The 19,113-nt window shown below is 35.4% G+C and overlaps 1 protein-coding gene across 5 annotated transcripts in view; it reads right to left on the reverse strand.

The window, feature by feature from the left end:
• Window positions 1-19,113, reverse strand: part of LOC131701493 (contactin-4-like) — a 150,859-nt gene that overhangs the window by 41,079 nt on the left and 90,667 nt on the right. For all 5 annotated transcript variants that reach the window (XM_058999599.1, XM_058999601.1, XM_058999597.1 and 2 more), the window contains exons 6-9: window positions 12,667-12,870; window positions 10,091-10,193; window positions 9,561-9,745; window positions 3,422-3,561 (exon numbers count right to left, since the gene is read on the reverse strand). In XM_058999599.1, the coding sequence (XP_058855582.1) occupies window positions 3,422-3,561; window positions 9,561-9,745; window positions 10,091-10,193; window positions 12,667-12,870 (632 nt within the window). The remainder of the gene's footprint in view (window positions 1-3,421; window positions 3,562-9,560; window positions 9,746-10,090; window positions 10,194-12,666; window positions 12,871-19,113) is intronic.

A 19,113-nucleotide genomic window follows, 5' to 3' on the forward strand; every position in this document is an offset into this window, starting at 1 on the left:
GAAAGTCACTCTTAATGTTATTAGCACAAAGTTTCTCAGGGGCATTTGAATGACTCTGTTCCCAGTCTAAAGGGATTAAGGTACTGTCACATAAAATGAAAATCTGTCCACACTGGAGCATCACATAGTGGCCCTAGGGAATATCTGAACAGGCTGGTTCTGGATTTCTAGTTATAGTTACTGGGTGAGAAAACACTAGAATTACCTTAAATAAAAATAAACACTGTGCATGAAACTTCAGTGATGGATGTAACTAATTAACAGTGACATTTTACTGGAATCAGCAATTTTCACAAAGAGACCTAGGGAAACAACCTGTGTTACTGGTACTGAATAAAACAGATGGATCTGCTATAGTGAAGTCTGACACAAGTCAAGAGTTGCTGATCTTGTTTCTAAAGTATGCGTTGCACTTGGTTGCTGTCATTAACCTTTTGGCAACTAACACTTTTAAGCATGTAAATGTAGTTGTCATTACACAGTTAATTACAGAAATACTGCTGTGCCTGTGTTTTGAGGGTAATAGCTGTAAACAGTGGGGCTCCCGAGTGGCGCATCAGGTAAAAGCACTCGCTAGGGTGCAGGATGCGCTCTATAACCTGGATGTCGCGAGTTCGAATCCAGGCTATTCCACAGCCGACCGTGGAAGGGAGCTCCCAGGGGGTGGCGCTCAATTGGCCGAGCATCGTCCGGGGGGAGGGAGGGTTAGGTCGGCCAGGGTGTCCTCGGCTCACCGCGCACCAGCGACCCCTGTAGTCTGGCTAGGCGCCTGCAGGCTTGCCTGTAAGCTGCCCAGAGCTGCGTTGTCCTCCGACGCTGTAGCTCTGAGGCGGCTGGACGGTGAGTTTGCAGAGTGTAAAGAAGCGGGCGGCTGACGGCACACGCTTTGGAGGACAGCGTGTGTTCATCTTTGCCCCTTCCGAGTCAGCACAGTGGTGGTAGCGGTGAGCTGAGCTTAAAAATAACTGGCAAATTCAAATTGGGGAGAAAATAATAAAAACTAATTGGCAACGACTAAATTAAAAAAAAAATAGCTGTAAACAACTGAAAATACTTTGTCTGAAGCCAAATGCTGAAACAGCAACGGTTCCCTAATTTTGAGGGGATCATCCCTGTCAAACCAAGTTACTGCGACCTGCTATAAACCAATTAACAAGCAAGTAAATAAAACAAGGGTGGGTCTGAGAGGGATATTGTTCAAAACATTGCAAGAAATAACCTACATTAATATGGATGTAGGGTATAGCTACAGCATTTCTAAAAAGATTAATTTAACCACAGATACATTAATAACACGTATATACATAAGGTGTAGGTTACCCCTTGTTTTTTGCACCTTAGCAGTATTTCACCTGAGTGATTTATTAAAATGACTCCTTTGCAAGTATGCAGTCCTATTCATTCGATTTAAATAGATCCAGAAAAACAGAAGTTAAAAGCCGGGGTCCTATTGATTTATGAAGTGACATGCTTCACACATTTTTATTTTCGCTACATCAGTGACCTTTTGTTGTTCAATTGATTAAAAGCTGTTGTACTTTACGGTGACATTTCAGAAATTGTAATACCACTTTTGATTAATTTTGTTAAATGTTTAAAACGTGTATTGATGTCAGCAGCTTCAGAATTATTTACGTCTCTGTTATAGCAAGATGTAATTCAAGTACAAGTTCAAGGATCCCCCCCCCCCCCCCCCCTTTTAATGCTCACTAATAGCAAGCTCCAAAAGAAAAGGAAGGAACAATTACACTGTAGATTGTAGTTGCATTTGTCACCCTGGGGATATGCTGCTTGTGTTATCAATTTGAATAAATACAGTACTACATGGATCCTTCCTTCTGGTACAGAATCCTCGCAATTTGTCATACAAGTGATACAAACAGGTATTGCCAGTATCCATCTTAACATGGGGTCTTTATTATTAGAACCTACTTTTTTGTTTTCTTATCAGACCTGGGTGCTATTAATATTAAGAGACAGGGATACACTTAATTTTTTGCTGGATATGAAATCCTTCTGTAATCTGGTTTAGTTAAACATTAACAAAATAAAGAATGCTGACTCTAGTAATAATAAAACAGGGCTGAGATGTAACGATATAAAGAATATTGCATTCCCTCTTCTAATTTGTTAAAAGCAACGGTGTCTAATGGGGAGATAGATCATGAACACATTGTGTGTTTAGTTATGCTGTTATATGTGTGCCATCAATCTTCCTGGACTCAAGCTCACAAATCCTGATTGGTATTATATCTTGCTTAAAGGCTTAATTTATTAGCAAATGTTTTGCATGCAATCAGTATTGCTCTGTTCTTATTAGTTTGGTCCCATTGAAGTTAGGCTCTAAACACTGATAGATGCTTTTTTGACGAGGTGCATGTTTTTGATTTTAGAAAATCACTGCCATTAAACAGTAAAATAGCTTCAAATGTTATTTTAATTATTGTTATTTATTTTTCTCTATGCCTCAACATTACACTGCTGAAAGCACTTGGCAAAACTGTGTCTACTTGACTTTCATCTTCTCAGTAAGCCCAAAAAACTTTCCTACAATTAGAATCTTTGAAAGCTCTTCCTTGGATAAAGTACATCTGTCCTAAAACCCTAACGTTTACTGCATGATCTCTTATAAAAATATAGACTGTAAAGCTATGGTGAGAGGTATTCTGTATGGCAAAGCATGGTCAGCTATGGTAAATGTATGCATTGCACAATTACCTTGGAAATTTACAGTGGTAAACTTTTTAATACAGGGAAAGCAAGGCATCGTACACAGCCAAGCATATTAAAAACATGACAAAGCATGCAGTTATGGTAATACATGTTAAAGATGGTTTACAATGCAAATCTGCTAATGAAACAATACACAGTCTGGCCAGACAGGACTCAAGGCAAGTTACAAGGCCAGCCATTTTGATCATGCTATCTGCAGAAATTAGAAACATCAGGGAAGATATCCTGGATCTCAAAGGCAGATTACAGTGAAAGCCTCACTCAACTGCACTTTATAGTGTCATAACATCATAATACTTTCACAAAATTGTCAGCATATTTGCAGCTTGGCTTCAAACTTTTCTACATACAGAATCTGAAATGCAGAGCTGATTTTATAACTGGGCATTAAAACCTTTGAAAAATACCGCAAATTAGATTGTAATCTAATTGTAAGCATTTCATAACGACTTGTTGGCAATAAAATCCCATGGATGGCAAAAGTGCAATAACTGTTAATTAGCCAGGTTATGAAGTTAATGTGCATTGAAGTTAACAGAGCATTGTTTTTATTACATTTCTCTTGATGGGAATATTAAATATTATTGTTTTTTTAAAAAAAAACAAATAAGACAAATAACGCAACTTTGTCTATCGAAGTCTATCTAAATGCCATTGCTTTAAATGATAGCATCCAAACCCTTCTAACCTGTAATGGCTCCAGCGGCTCCCCATTCTTCAACCACCTGTAGGAGACATTGGGCTTCCCCATTGCTCTGCACTCCCAGAGAAGCCCCGCTTCTATAGGCAGGTGGGCATCATTCAGTTTTTGAAGCCAGTGAGGCTGTGCTGAAAAGAGAAATTAAAAGAATAAATAAAGCCACATTGGTTTGGAATGTCTTGAGAGAGGGTTTGTACTATACTAATGGTAGGTTGTACTGTACTAATGGTGGGCTATACTAAACTAATGTTATAAAAAAAAAAAACTGCGGAAACAAAAAGCAGCGTTATATCATCGCCAGCCAATGAAAAACACACGATAATTTGCAATAGCCCATATAAAACTATGTGACTAATTATAAGTGTAATTAGCTTCTGGCTGCTCGCAAACCATATCTCAATCATCTGAAGGTGTTCACCCGATCGTACTCGGGAAAGGCCTTACAAAAAAAAAAATGCATTATTTGATTCCTGTTATTAGGTGTAACTCACATGCGAAGCACACAACGCTTGATTTAGGATTAACTGCCACAGGCTGCTGGATCTCTGATGTTGGTCAGGGGGTGGGAGCCTTTCCACTATGCAGCCTGCTAGGAGGAGTGTGGAACCAGACCTGTGCTCTGGTTGTTGTTTCTTGTCATGCCCTATGATAAAATTTCCCAGGATGAGACACTCGGCTGCTGGACATGGATAGACTGTTTGTGGCCGATTTTTGTGTTTTAGAAGAACCACCCAACACACACTGAAGCCAAGTTACTATCATTATATGTTTTATGGATATTAAGAACAAATCTTCTTAGGTTAATTAAGCAATGAGCCAGAATTGGATGCTGCATAATAAGGAGGCTTGGTGGTCCAGTGGTTAGAGAAAGAGGCTTGTTACCAGGAGGTTTCAGGTTCAATCCCATTCACTGTGTATGACCTTGAGCAAGTCACTTAACCTCCTTGTACTCTATCCTTCGGATGAGATGTAAAACCTCTTTTTCTTTTCTTTTTTTTTCTGTGTCACATTTTGTTGGGCGTTATAATATTATAGTGAGATCTTTGCAGCCCCAGGGTAGATTATGACACTGAAATAAACGTAGTCTTAATTCGATGAGCAATGTATATGTTGTGTGACCTAATTTCTGAAGTAAAACCACCTTCAATAATGCTGCATTAAATGTAATATTTACTTCTCTTCAAATGTAACAGTGTCATTTCTGGACCCATAATCTGGGCCTTATTTTTTCCACAGTAAAAAATGAATTATTTCACAATCTAAAAATAGGTATTTCCCAATATTTCACGATTTAAAGAAATGTATTAAAGCATAAGAAACTAGCGTTGTCACATTCAAAATTGATAATTATTGATGTTATTATACAGCACATATTCCTAAATATTGAAATGCTTAGCTGTAAACAGTAAATGCTGTTCCAGTTTTAAAGAGTAAAGACAGGATCCAAATCAATAATGACTGCCCTTAGCTTTTTATTTGACTACAGTAAACAAACATACTGATTAATTGGTAAAACAAATCATTGATGCATAATCTTTCATTGGCTGTTTACTTCAAACTTACTATTTTAAGTAGAAGGTCTTCAGCAGCAAGGAAGGTGGCTATAAAACGTAAATGTGATGCATACCAGTAACCAGAAAAAAATGGAAACCAAATAACACGAGTGCTACTTGGGTAACAGAATATATATTTTTGGGAAACCCTTTCCATTCTACTTTTAATATCTGCGTTGTGTTTACTACACGTATGTATTTGTTTTGTTTTATTCATTGTATTGACAGTGTTCAGTGGAGTTATTAAAACTGTGGGATGCTTCTGGAGAGTGTAATGTGGACAAGCTAGTTCTGAGTATTTCCTTCTTGTTGAGTACCCTGAATACAGAGCCTGAGGAACCTAAAACCAAACTTACGGCAGCTGATACAACACACTACACTGTGAAACCCTCCTGTCCCCTTATTTACTTACACGCTTTAGAGGGCTGACGTGTTTGACTAACTTCTCATCTCCCAAACCCCATGATAGTGGTTCACTGGAATATTCAGATAGCATCGGATGCCCGCTGCTGTACCATAAGATAATTACCCAGAGGCAGAATAAAAAACGGAGGTAGCAGTTGTTATATAATACATCATTACAAACTATCTTATTGTTATGTCATGTTCAGGTCCATTATGAAACCCCAGAAAAAAGGGGCTGTTAATCCCAACAAACTGATTATTATGCAATACCTTGGTAGTTGACCTTGTCAGTGAGATTTGCTTACCTTACCAGGCATGATTGTTTAATAATAATACATTACTGTCTATGCTTTTGAGTTAAAACGACAGCACTAGGGATATTCAGAAATAAGAGGATATTAGTGTTTGAAGTATCAATTATTTTACAGCATTCACATCCAAATCATGAAAGTAGATGGTGCAGGCTGCAGCAGGTAGACTATTGGTGATATTTCTTTTAAATTATAGTGGCACCATTGACATCATAAAGTATAGCTATGGTGGTGCCATACACTTTGATTTAATTTATGCCAGAGTGGATAATAACACCCTCAATATTAATGGTACTTTAAACTTCAGGTCAACACTTGACGTCATGAGTATAGTGGTAGACTAAACAGAAAATATCACAAGTCAACCAACAAAATTGGACCTATTTGTCAACCTAATGCAGTAAACAAACATGATATTATATTACAAACATTTGTTGATTAAATAGTGTCTAATTTAATCATAACACATTTACTAGTTTCTGGCGATTTTCATAAAAAATTGAGCAACTGGGATCTCGAAGCACTTATCAGTGTGTCTGTGTTTTATTTATTTATTTTTTTTACCACACTGTGAACACATAAAGCTCCCACCGGTGTTATAAAAACAGCTAATTATAATGGACTTCACCAAAGCTTAGGGTTTTTTCAATCAAGATTCTACCAATACATTTTCTACACTGATGGAAACGGTAAACAAACATGGCTTATCTGTTTCTTATATAAAAGCAAAACATCTATACACCTAGACTATAGAAAGTCTCTGTAATAAAATGACACCAATGCCTCATCAAAGTAAATTATAGTTCAATTATCACTTGCTCAGTGTAGTGATTGCTATCAGAGTTAAATTAATATCAGTCAATCTTAAAACGCTGATTTGTTAAGTCAAGCAAGTGAAATGATTAAAACAAATTCCAAAGTTAATTAATCTGTAGAGGTTTATGAATACAGCATATCAAGAACTGGTTTGCCATTATGATTTATATTCTAGGCAAGGCGAGCATTAATATCAATACAAGATTACATTTGAAATTACTTTACTTTCAAAATGGTGTTACTGAGGCAAACCACGTTTTGTGCTTGATCGTTCAATAATACTTACTATAGTATTCCAGACTTGAAATGGACATTTATTTATTTTTTAATGACATATTTTTGGTATTAAAAATGTAAACAGATAAAGTCTGAATTCAAAGTCGATTTCAGCCTGAATTGCAGGGGGAAAAAATCTATCACTTGCCTTTTCTTTTGCAAGGCTGTTAAAGTCTACCTTCGATTCAGATAAGGGGCAATAAGCTATTCCATTATCATCATCCTTTTAATGCTAAGTCTACTGTAATCCACTACCATTATTAAGTATGTCTTGTCCATTCTTTCCCAATCCTAGAACCAGGTCTCTTTTATTGTCACTATCACTTTAGACTCCATTTCTAACCCAATCTGAATCTATTGACTTTCTCAGATGAAAAAAATCGTAGTCTGATTAGTCTGTCTCCTGTTGATTTGTACAGGTAATAAAACATTTTAAATACAATGGAAATATAACGTACAAAGAAAGGAGACTATGACTCAGTGTTATTACAGTAAAGGCTATTAAGGGGCTACATTTTGTGCTCCTAATTTATTATCTTTTCATTGTGCATTATCCACATTTACTACTTGAAAATGTTCTGCAGGCTCTTGTGAAAGGGAACAAATGCTGTCTTATTATTAATTACATTTATCTTTTATCTTCCCATACCTATAAAACCCCTGGCTAAACAAAAAAAAAAAAGTAGTTTGCAATATAATAATAAAACATCGTTGCAATCCAGTTTTCATTAGGTGAACTTTTTCCATTTATTCCCTCCTTCACAATACAGCATCATAAATTTACCCACATATTGTTTGTTTCATAACAAATGGAGAGTAAATTGAATTTCAAGCAAACTGCGGCTTTGTGAGTGAGGCCTACTGAAATTTACTATAGCATAACTTGCTAAAAGCATTGCTAATTCTTATTTTTAAATCAATGTAATAAACAGTGGTGCATTAGAGAGGGTCACCACCACTCACATAAACATTCATACACAAATGGAGCTGTAGAACATCCTCACATTCTGCCAGACAGTAAGTTACAGCAAAACTGAAAGAAAAGTAATTCAAGTGAGACCTGGGAAAAGAAAAGAAAAAAAAAAGTGAAAAAGAAGTGCCTTAAGATTGAAGACAAGGTATTAGGACAGGTTTGGAAAAATCAATATATGGATGAATGGGAGGAGGCTTAATCAGAATCCCAATTACAGAAGGGGTTTATTTATGTCTAGGGCTGTATAAGGAAAATGAAATAAAACTCCACACATTACTCACAAACAAACAATGATGTGCTCCTTTCTATTTTCAGTCGACAGTTGAAAAATAAAAAACTGTCATTTTTATAATGTAATGTGCTCTCTTACACATTTTAGGAGGGATGCTGGAACCTCTATTTAAAGGAAAAGTTCACCATAGCCTTTTTGAACCACATAATTCAAAGCGTACAATGAGGTCTTGTACCTCCTGGTTATATTATCATTCAGAATCTCATGCTCAGAACAGCAAACAAGGCAAAATACATGAGTGCAAGGAGACCTGGGAGAAAACAGAAACAAACTACAAAAATACCCCACTCAGTGTTATAGTTTTGCAGAGAAAATTACATGAGGTGCATAAACGTATGATCTGCTTTGATATAATAGTATTCTAGATAAATTGCTCCAAACAGGTGTGAGCTATTCAGAGATGTGTTTAGAAAGCCCCCCCTCCCTTTTTTTAACAACAAGTCATATACTATGATGTTTCTTGAATTTTCTAATCCAGATGTACCCCTAGAACTGCTATTATTCTCTAAATACAGAACTAATGCACTAGGTAATCTGCAAATGTTATTAAATTGCTGTGGAACCCAGTTATCTTAATTACAATCTCTTAATTTTTGGAAATTGTTAGTAAATATCTTTTATGTTTTATATGCTATTCAGACCCATATATAGTATACCGTACAATAAAACAGTATCACCCATTTCACACTTTTGTATATTGGTATTTGTTGTAACTTTTTAACTTGCCATGTGTACTCATCATCCACCATTATCTATAATCCATACACAATAATTGCTAATCAAAGGTTTTTTGAGGTATTGTAAACGTATTTTACTATAGTTAGTTCAGTATTAGCAGAAAAGTATTCTCCAAGTATAAATAAACTGCAACACTACCATTAATTACCTGTTTGTTATTGGCAGGCTGCCATATGTTTTTTGGGTTTACTTTTTTAAAGAGAAGGGAAATTGCTAAGACTACCTGAAAATCCAAGATTGTTAATAATGCACAAAGAAAGGCCACACATACATCTTGGGGTGAAAACACTTATGCAATTGCTAAGATTAATGGTTGAAGAGTTTTAGAAGGTATTATCTTTTTTTCTTTAGGGTCTCACAACACGTTGTTTAAAAAAAAAAAATCAAACTGAGGCTATATTTCAATTGAAAGGCACTACAATTCTGGGCCTATTCAAAGGGAATGCTTTGCTTGGACCGCTTTAAGATCATTTTGATTAATTAAATTTGCAGTTCATTAAACTGTTGTTAGCTGTTTGAGAGAGGGTTAGAAGTTTTCACTTTTCAAAGTAGACACCAGAGTTAGCTGAATTTACTTAGTAGAAAGTTGCAAATTATTGATCTAAGGTTTTGGCAAGCCCAGTCTCACACTGTGACATCTGTTGCATTGCACACAAAAATGTTATTATCATATTGGTCCCACTTTAAAATAATAGCAAATTCATATTGTCGTTATACCATGTACCAAGTACCCAAATACACTTTTGCATTGGATTGGACCTACCGTAGAAAGTCAGTCTTCCTTTTGCAACATTTTTTCCTCTTGAGTTTTCAGCAATGCATTCATATGAACCTGCATCATCCTGCTGGAAATATGGGATTTCAAGGACCCCATTGGATTTGTTTGGTTCCACCTTTCTTGAGAAGGGGATTCCATCAGCTCTCCTCCAGCTGATGCTGGGAACTGGGCTGATGTAGTAAAATAAAAGGAATATAGGACAAGAACTAATTAGAGCCTAAGATTAGTTTTCAATGGCAACATTGTAGGTGATTCTTCTGGCTAAAATCTGCATTTAATACATCAGCAAAACCTTTTTTTATTTCCTTTTATTTATTAATATTAACACAGGCAAACAATGGACTCATGCACATATTCATGGGCATCCTGTTTGTCAACATATGCTACACATTAATAAAATACAGTACAACACAATCAACCTAGACCTGAACCCAGAAAGACGTTCACTTTGTTCTAAAGATTTGGATACACCCACCAATACTTACTGTACATGTGTATAAGGTTACTGCACTTACTTTCCCAGAGCAAAACACTCCAGTTTCACTGTCGAACCTTTGGCCACAGGAACGATCTCTGGAAAGTGAACTTCTATCTTTGGCTCATATTCCCCCATCACCCCTGTTAAGTTGCAAGAAATATTGCAACAATCAATTTCATTACATAAGGCTATCATAGCAAACAAACATACTATAATGCAGTATTACAAGACAAAACATGCATCTACAGTAGGATATTCAAACATCTGTAATATTTTCATCCTATATTAGTTTATAGAGTTGGTAAAAAGGTGACATGGAAAATAAATATATAGGCATATATCTGTAAAATGCATATTATATACAGTTCATGAATAGAGCCATCTACCCATATAATTGACAGACTTTTCAATATTATTAACCCTGTAGGAAATATAATGTATATCTTTATCTTTTAGCATGTTATCTTTAAGAATGCATATTGTTTATCTGTAAGTATCTTGTGCTGAGTTTCACATGTTTTATAGTAGCTTCTGTATTTTCTGAAAGCATTAGACCTCAATGAAACAGACACTGCACATTTCTGTAGCAACAAAAGCTGATAACGAAAAGGCTCTTTAAAATATTGCTCAGTGAATAGTGTACGACATATATAGACTACAGGTTATCTGGCTCCAGTTAACCTAAACGTATTGGAAAATGGCTGTGAAATCTCCTTATCTTTATATCCCAGATAAGAGTAAGAGAACTGCATGTACGTGGATCGCACGTTGGGTGTTTGGAAAGAATACTCAAAACATGTTTGTCCCAGAATTAATGACTATAAAAGCTAATCATGTATGTTTTCTAACTAGGGTCAGCCACAAACATAATCATGCTGAAGTATGGCAAGGATCACATCATCTTTGATGACTGCTATGACATACAAAGGTTAATAAGCTGTTCGGTATGTGGGAATTAAGAAACAGAGAATGCCTAGTTACTGTACCTAGCTACGCGTGTTGTGAGGCATATTATGTGCAAATCTTTTAATATAAAGGTCACCTGTCTAGGAATATCTAATTGTTAGTTGCTACTCTTCTTTGTCTTATTACAATTGCTATTATATATAAGGATTGGAGATGTAATGCGATTCAGAGCTTGTGGGATAAAATGTATATGATGTCATTAGCAGCTACTGCGATCATATTCAGATAAGACAGCATTGTGGGAAAAAAAGCTCTTCAGTCACTGGGAGGTGATACTATATATTAAAATCCTATAAAATGTGAACCCTTTGATCACCATTAGGAACAGATAGACACCAAAAAAAATAGAAGAATATGAAATATATTTTACATTTTGTGAAAGTATTTTGACCTGTATGATGGTATTTCCAATGTGGAAGGGACAGAATCAGTTATATATAGAATCTGATTGTTAAGTCTGTCAATCAGAGTGATGGGCATCTGAAAGGCACAATCAGATATACTGTAGCCAGCAGGTCATTGTCTGAGATGCTAATTTGCCCATTCACAGCAATCTTATTTACAACTGCTGATGTGGATGGCTGCTTCCCTGTCGTATCAGACAATTCCGATAACAATCTCTCAACATCCAGACCTCCGCTGCACTCAACAAGAGAGGAAAATACAGCTTCTATAAATAGCAGGGAAAGGGAGAGGGCTTGATTTCCTGATTACAAATGGAACCAAATCAGAAGTACTCTCTAAAACTATGTGAAGAAATACAGTTAAGCATCATGATTAGTGATGAACTGGTATAAAGGAGATTCATTAAATAGAATTTCAAGTTTCAAGTTTCATTGTATTGTTCAAAGAGCATGAATATTTAACCCATTTGAAAGTACTTTTTTGCATTCAATTGTAACATGCAAGAGCTTCAGTTAGATAAAATAGCACTTAATGTACAACTTCACTTTTGATATTAACATTGGAACACCTTCAACCTCATTGTTTACTTTTCTGTTAATTTCACACACCACCTATTTACTGCTACGTATTTGGTTTTTTTTTATATAAAACCTTAACAATACAGTTAAGGGTTATCTGTTAGCCCAAAACTCCAACATTCAATACAGTAGTCAACACACTTTCCCATATGGTTATTTCTATAAAGTTTAATTATTGATATAATTGAAAAATAATACATGAGCAACCCTGGGACAGGTTTTCTATCTATTTTATTATTATTATTATTCATTTCTTAGCAGACGCCCTTATCCAGGGCGACTTACAATTGTTACAAGATATCACATTATACATTATTTCACATTATACAGTTATCACATTATTTTTACATACAATTGACCATTTATACAGTTGGGTTTTTACTGGAGCAATCTAGGTAAAGTACCTTGCTCAAGGGTACAACAGCAGTGTCCCCCACTGGGGATTGAACCCACAACCCTCCGGTCAAAAGTCCAGTGCCCTAACCACTACTCCACGCTGCTGCCCCATTTTAGATTCTAAAATACAGCCCAGTAATACTAGAAATTGTTTTAACTGGTATTCATCTCTACATTTGTTTTTTTTTTCTAAATGAACAGTCTCCAGTCTGTGGGGGTATTTTTAAGGTGGCCAATTCATTTTGGTTATAAGCACAAAGACACTTACCATCAGTGCGCAGTACAAGAGGGGTAGTTGGACCTTGCACTCTGCTATTTGTAACTGTGTTTGTTACCACACAGGTGTAATTGCCCACATCTGAAGGCTCCACTTTAGCTATGTACATATTTCCAGTCTCCTGTGAAACAAAGCGACGGGTGTCTTGCTGCATGAATGCTGGGTATTCATTGAAGATCCAGGAATACATGAGTCCTGTAAAAGTATTCATGAAATCAGTGAGTCATTCAGGTCTACAGTATACACATATACAATGCAATAAAAAGCTGATGATATTTAATGTTGTTTCAAAGCTAAGGAACAGAAGATGAAAATGTCTGATCACTCACAGAACACAACTGAGTCTGCTGAAGAACTATGGTCGATGTACCATTTTTTGATAAAGGTGAGCTATTGGGTTGTAGCGTTATGCTTTGTCCTGCTAAATCATTGTATTACAAGGTCAAACCATGGTGCAGTTGTCTTTTTTTTTTAAAGTTGTACCTAGATTATTTTGCCAAAAGCAAAACTGACTAAACTTTTCTGAAGCCTGTCTAATTTACTCAAGTGTTCCCAGAACTAATCTAAAAGCAATCACCATTTGTAAATTAGAAATTACTATGGTTTCTTGAACCTTTTTATCTAAAAGTTCATACAAAGAAATAAGTTATCTCACTTCAGTCTGAAATTGAGTTTGTGGCAGTTATACAGAAACCAACCATGTGCTTATTTTATAGGCCCACTTTTCTGTGTAGTCAATATCACCGAGTATTTCATAAAAGAAGCTGGGCAGTTAGGTGAAAATAACTATTCTTTGATTTAGTATGCATAATCCGTTACACGTAAAGGCAAATCAACAGCACACTTCATTTTAAAATGAAGTAGAAATGAAAGTAGAAAAAATAGTTCCCACTGATAATCTGAAAAATAAGGTAACTACAGTATATAATTTGTGGATCACAGATTCTTGTTTTTAAGGTGCATATACCTCAATGATTAAAGTGGTGCTGATAAGCAATTTAGTATGACAGTATAATGTGTCCTAAAACTAATAACAGCCTTGATTTCTCTGTGGCTTTATCATACATTTTAAAAGATACATTTCCATAAAGATTTGCAGACATATTTAACCCATTCTGCAGGAGGAAGATTAAGGGTTTAGTATATACTGTATATATACACAGAGCACTGCCACTGGGTTTTGGTGCTGGTTGGCAGGGATGGGGTTAATTCCTATCCCTGCCAAATACATGTGAGAATGTGGCTGTTCCCAAATAAGATAATTGGTGTTAATTGGGAACAGTCATAGAATAAAAAGAGTGTTTGAAGCTCCATTTGGGGAAACCACCAGGGAGCTGGGAACAAGTGAAAAGTCAATGTAAGAGAAAAAGAAGGCTGTGTGTCAATCCTGAGTAAAGGTACTGAACCTTATGTAAGTCTGTAAAACTCTTGTAACACACTCACACATGTTACAAGTTTTATAATAGCATAATAGATAGTGGCAATATGCTGGTACAAAAAAGGGTTTTCATCACATCCCTTACAAGAGATCTGTCACTTAGCTGCAGTATTTTGGATCTCTATATTTCCCCCATCGCTGCTCCATGAGAACCAGACCTGAGCCATTGATGTTGGAGTTTTTATTTTCACCACCTCATTGAAATACACAAACGTACCGTTTATTTGTATATGTGTTATCTGATATTCTCATTTCACAGTTTGATCAGTTTTCAAAAAACTCATACATTTTAATGGATCACTACTACACACTAAAGGCATCACATTTTACGATAATGAGCATGCTCTATGGTTAAAAATGAACATTACGGATGTGTGATATGAGTAACAATGCATGAGCACAAGATAAACTGAGGTATAATGGTGCACACATACCCTCGAATGATGTACAATTCCCATTACACAGAGAATATATCAAGATGAACCAAGAACATGTATCGCAACAAATCCCAGCTGCCAAAAGATGTACATGAGTGAAAAATAATAAATAAAGTGCCAAGGATACTAACTCTATATCATTTAAAGGATGTGCTTGCTCTAGATACTGACAGCACAGCAGCACCTCTAGATGTTCTACGATACAAACAGAAACATACATTCCAGATATAGCACAAAGATGTAACAGAGCCCATGTATCAAGTGTGTAACACTCTTTTATCTCCCAGGTATCGATTTATTAATTTGAGAATTTAAAGAAAATGTAGAAAATATGACAATGCAGTTGTAAGCGTGGGTCTTTGGCCGGCGTTATAGAAACAGCTTTGCATTAAGCCTTTTCTTAACTGACAGGATATCAAGGTTTACAGAAAACAATGATGCACAGTGGCAAGTACACCTCAATAATAATAACTGCAGCGACTATTCTTCTCAGGAACTAAATTGAAAAGAAGACAACATAACATCCTGTTGGTTTATGTCAGTGATAACTCTGTGATCAATTAATAATAATAATAATAATAATAATAATAATAATAATAATAATAATAATAATAATACCCGTGTGGCTTCCAATACAGAATGCTTATCTACAGTTATTGCACAGATATAGTTTCTTACCAAAAAGATCAAATAAGTAGCCTTTATTTAAAAATAAATAAACAAATAAATAAAGTATTGTGAGCGGTGTACCCCAGAAAACAGACTGAAAACCAGAAACATATATATATATATACAGTATATTTTTTAATGAAGTAGACGAACAAAGAAAAAGCATACACACTCCAAAATGCGTAAGGTGCAAAGTACAAAATGAAATCAGTATGAGAAAAACATTACTCACACACTTACGAAACTATGACCTATTTTGTTTTGGGTTAAATAAAAAAAATATTTGTGGAGCACATTAAGTGAGCTTCCTCCTTTGAATGAAATATTTCCTGGCAGAGTTTGCAAATTCCATTTTCTCCTGCTTTGGTAAAGAAATTCCACACAATGCTCCTTTACATTAATAACTGCATTCAAACTGAGATGTTATTATTATTATTATTATTATTATTATTATTATTATTATTATTATTATTAAATCACATTATTATTCTGTATTTAATCACATCCTGATGTAACTATCACTATTTAATCATATCCTGATGTAACTATCACTATTACCTGCTGTATTATTGAATTGTGGTTTGTCAAACTTGTACTTTACTTGAACAAAAATTATTGTATTTCTTGCTCTTATTGTATTACTTGTATTGTAACGCTTGAAATGTTTTTGCTTACGATTGTAAGTCGCCCTGGATAAGGGCGTCTGCTAAGAAATAAATAATAATAATAATAATTATTATTATTATTATTATTATTATTATTATTATGTTTCCAGTACTTAAAAAAGGCTACACAAGCCTACAGATGTAACAGGACTAAATGTATGTGTACTATATAGTATTTAAATATGTATCAAGCACTTAATTTTTTATTTGTTTTTATTACCCGAAAAAGACCAGAGTATCCGGGCATTTTTCACGATGGGTACCCGGTTCCAGGTTTTCTACCCGTGCCGACTTCGAATTTAAATAAGTTAGGCAGTTTTCTTTGTTATTCTTTTGTTTAAACCTTGCCAGAACTTACTGTAATTTTACATAACATGCACCACATGACTGGGCTGCCTTGGATTACATCTCTTGCATAACGCGCACCTCTTGCACATTATCTGTATAAAAAAACACCATAATGTGCTATATAGAATACTATAACCCAACTATACTGCACACACAGTATATAATGTGCAACCTGTATACTGTAACAAGCAGAGGCTCATAAAAACTGCTGTGCGTTATATTCTGAAAAATTATGGTACTGTATGCCCTTAGTGCTACCTAGGATATAACAAACCCTGAAACCCAAAGTCCATAAAAAACAGCAAGAAAACTTTCAGTAAGCTAAAGTCTTCTGGTACTGAATTCAGATCCAAACTGCAAAAATAGGTAATATATTTGTTTAAGCATTAAGCCATTTACTTCACCTAATGCCAAAACCACTATAATGAATCTAGAACCCCAGTCAGCAACCACTACTTTACCAGTAAGGTGAGCAAAGGCGATTGCATGCAAAGCACTATGCGGCATATTTTTGGGGACGTTTGATGTTGCATTGCTACAAGAGTATCCCTGAAACACAATTTCAGTATTAAATATGGAACAGATCATTCAAATATTATTAGAGGCAATTAAAGTGTCAAGCGCTTACTCCTGGTTACCATAATTACAGTACTTTTGAGCACATGTGTTGATATGTGCAAAGACGGTTCACTTATTTAACCTCTTAATAGTTTACATTTGCTGCTCCAAGCCAACAACAATTATATGAACTTTCAATTGGGGTATATTTGTTTGAAATATGTTGATGTCTTATGAGCCAGAGCATACAAGTAGTTTTTAAACTTGAAGTCTTCTAGACTAGTAGAAACAGGAGCATATTATTTTCCTCATGGTCTTTTTCGTATCCAATAATTTGATTTTGTCCTACACACAACAGGGAGGGTAACATTCTTTATATTTTCCATCCTGAGGCTCTATATCACTCTCCATGTTGCGCTGATAGCTCTGACTAGAAAGTTGTACATTCGATATTATCGCTCTCTTTCTCAAGCTATGCCCTTCCATTACTGCAAGATCAGCACCTGATAAGACAGCAGGAGGTTTGAATCTTTTAAGTGTCTTGTGGGATCTGGCTCCATACAATATTCACCAGGTTGCTACAATTCTAAGGATGTATTTGGCAGAAGTCTAATCCTTGTTTATTATGCATTACATTTGTGCCTCAATTTCTAGTTGAATTACTTCATTAGTCATGTCAGGAAATTGGAAGGTATTTAAACTGGAGATATTTCATGTGCTGGAATTAAACCAGGCTCATCCATGTTCTGATTAAATGAAACCAATGGCGGTTTAATATAAGACTGCCACCTTAGGCCTGTTATTTTTTTTAAATGAAGAAATTTAACAATATATTAAATCATCAGCTTCTGCCAATCACCTTCCTGCATGGTGCTTGTCTTTTATAACTGGTAATATGCTGCCATGGCACTTCATTAGAGATACTCTGCATATTCACACACATCACGATGATGCCCACGTCACCATACTGTTCATACTGTTCTAATTTATAATTTAACAGAAGAGAAGTGATCTTCCACTTAACCTTTTCCAATTTGAAGAATGTTCCGATACATTTTGAAGGGGTGCACATTAACAACGGTATGCTTTCTTTTTTAAGTTTGGCAGAGATGGAGTTAAAATGAACTCCAGATGTGAATTAGGTCAGGTCAAATTGGGTAATTGACTGCCAGTTTAACCTGGCCACATCCACATATGTAAAAGCACCTGGACCAGTCAGTAAATCAGGTCAGGGAGGAATGTATTTATAAAAAGGATGCAACTCTATGCAGCAATTCAATCCTGTGTTTGTGTGACTCCTACTTGCAGTCCAGTCACAGGAGGATTATGTGTTTTCTAATATTTATATTTTTTCCCCCTCAAATTAAATCTAGTCATAAAACCCATTTCAACTAAGCACCTGGTTATTTTGAAATTCTGTTCACACTCCATGTTGCTCCCAGTTGTCCAACAATGCTGGTTTTCTCACTTAGTTGGCTTAAAGCCTTGATCTGCCTATTTGCTACATGCCCCAAGACTATGGAATTTCTATTTCTAAAGACCTAAAATAGTATTTTATAACCTTAGCTTACTGCTGACTTTTGCTCTGTTTTGTACTTAATATGTCTCTGAATTTAAATGAAATCTGTATTGTATTAAAAAATAAATACTTTTCTCACTGGAAAAAGGTTTTGCTTACTTATTTTATATCCTCAAGTTGAGTAAAAAGTCTAAACAGGAATAAAGACTACCCATACAAATTCTAAGATAGTAATTGTAACAAAAACATCAGCGTTTCCGATAAAGGGATTCTAAAATGCAAGCTTTGCAAAATGCTTAAAAAACAAATCAGAACTACAATAATAATTTGCGAACATTTGTAAGTGATGACAAAAGTAAAACTGACTATTCCTGAATAAGCAAAAAAGGCTATGGCTCTGTTATACGATTTAATAAAATGGTTCTCCCGCTACTATCTCTAAGTCTGGGTTCACATAATGATGGATTTGTTTGTCATGTTTGTCACAAGAACAGATTGCACTGGTGCTTGCTCTATCCCTGTCCCATAAGCAATTTGTACCAGTTTGAGTTTGTAAATTGTTTCTTTTTTTTCTTTTTTTTTTTTATAAAGATGATAGTCCTGTACTGGGAATATTTGTTTACTGCATTATTTTGCTCAGCTGAGTGTATAAGACTTCTATATTAAAAATGCTATTGAAAGCACTTCCAAATACACTTGACAAAAGCTACCACAGGAATGGCTGCATTTCTTCCCTGTTATACTGGGAAAAGGGAATATTTATTGCCCTGCACAATGTAAGACAATACAGAAATATCCATAATG

The sequence above is a fragment of the Acipenser ruthenus genome, chromosome 25 (genome assembly GCF_902713425.1).
Source record: "Acipenser ruthenus chromosome 25, fAciRut3.2 maternal haplotype, whole genome shotgun sequence".
Lineage (NCBI taxonomy): Eukaryota > Metazoa > Chordata > Actinopteri > Acipenseriformes > Acipenseridae > Acipenser > Acipenser ruthenus.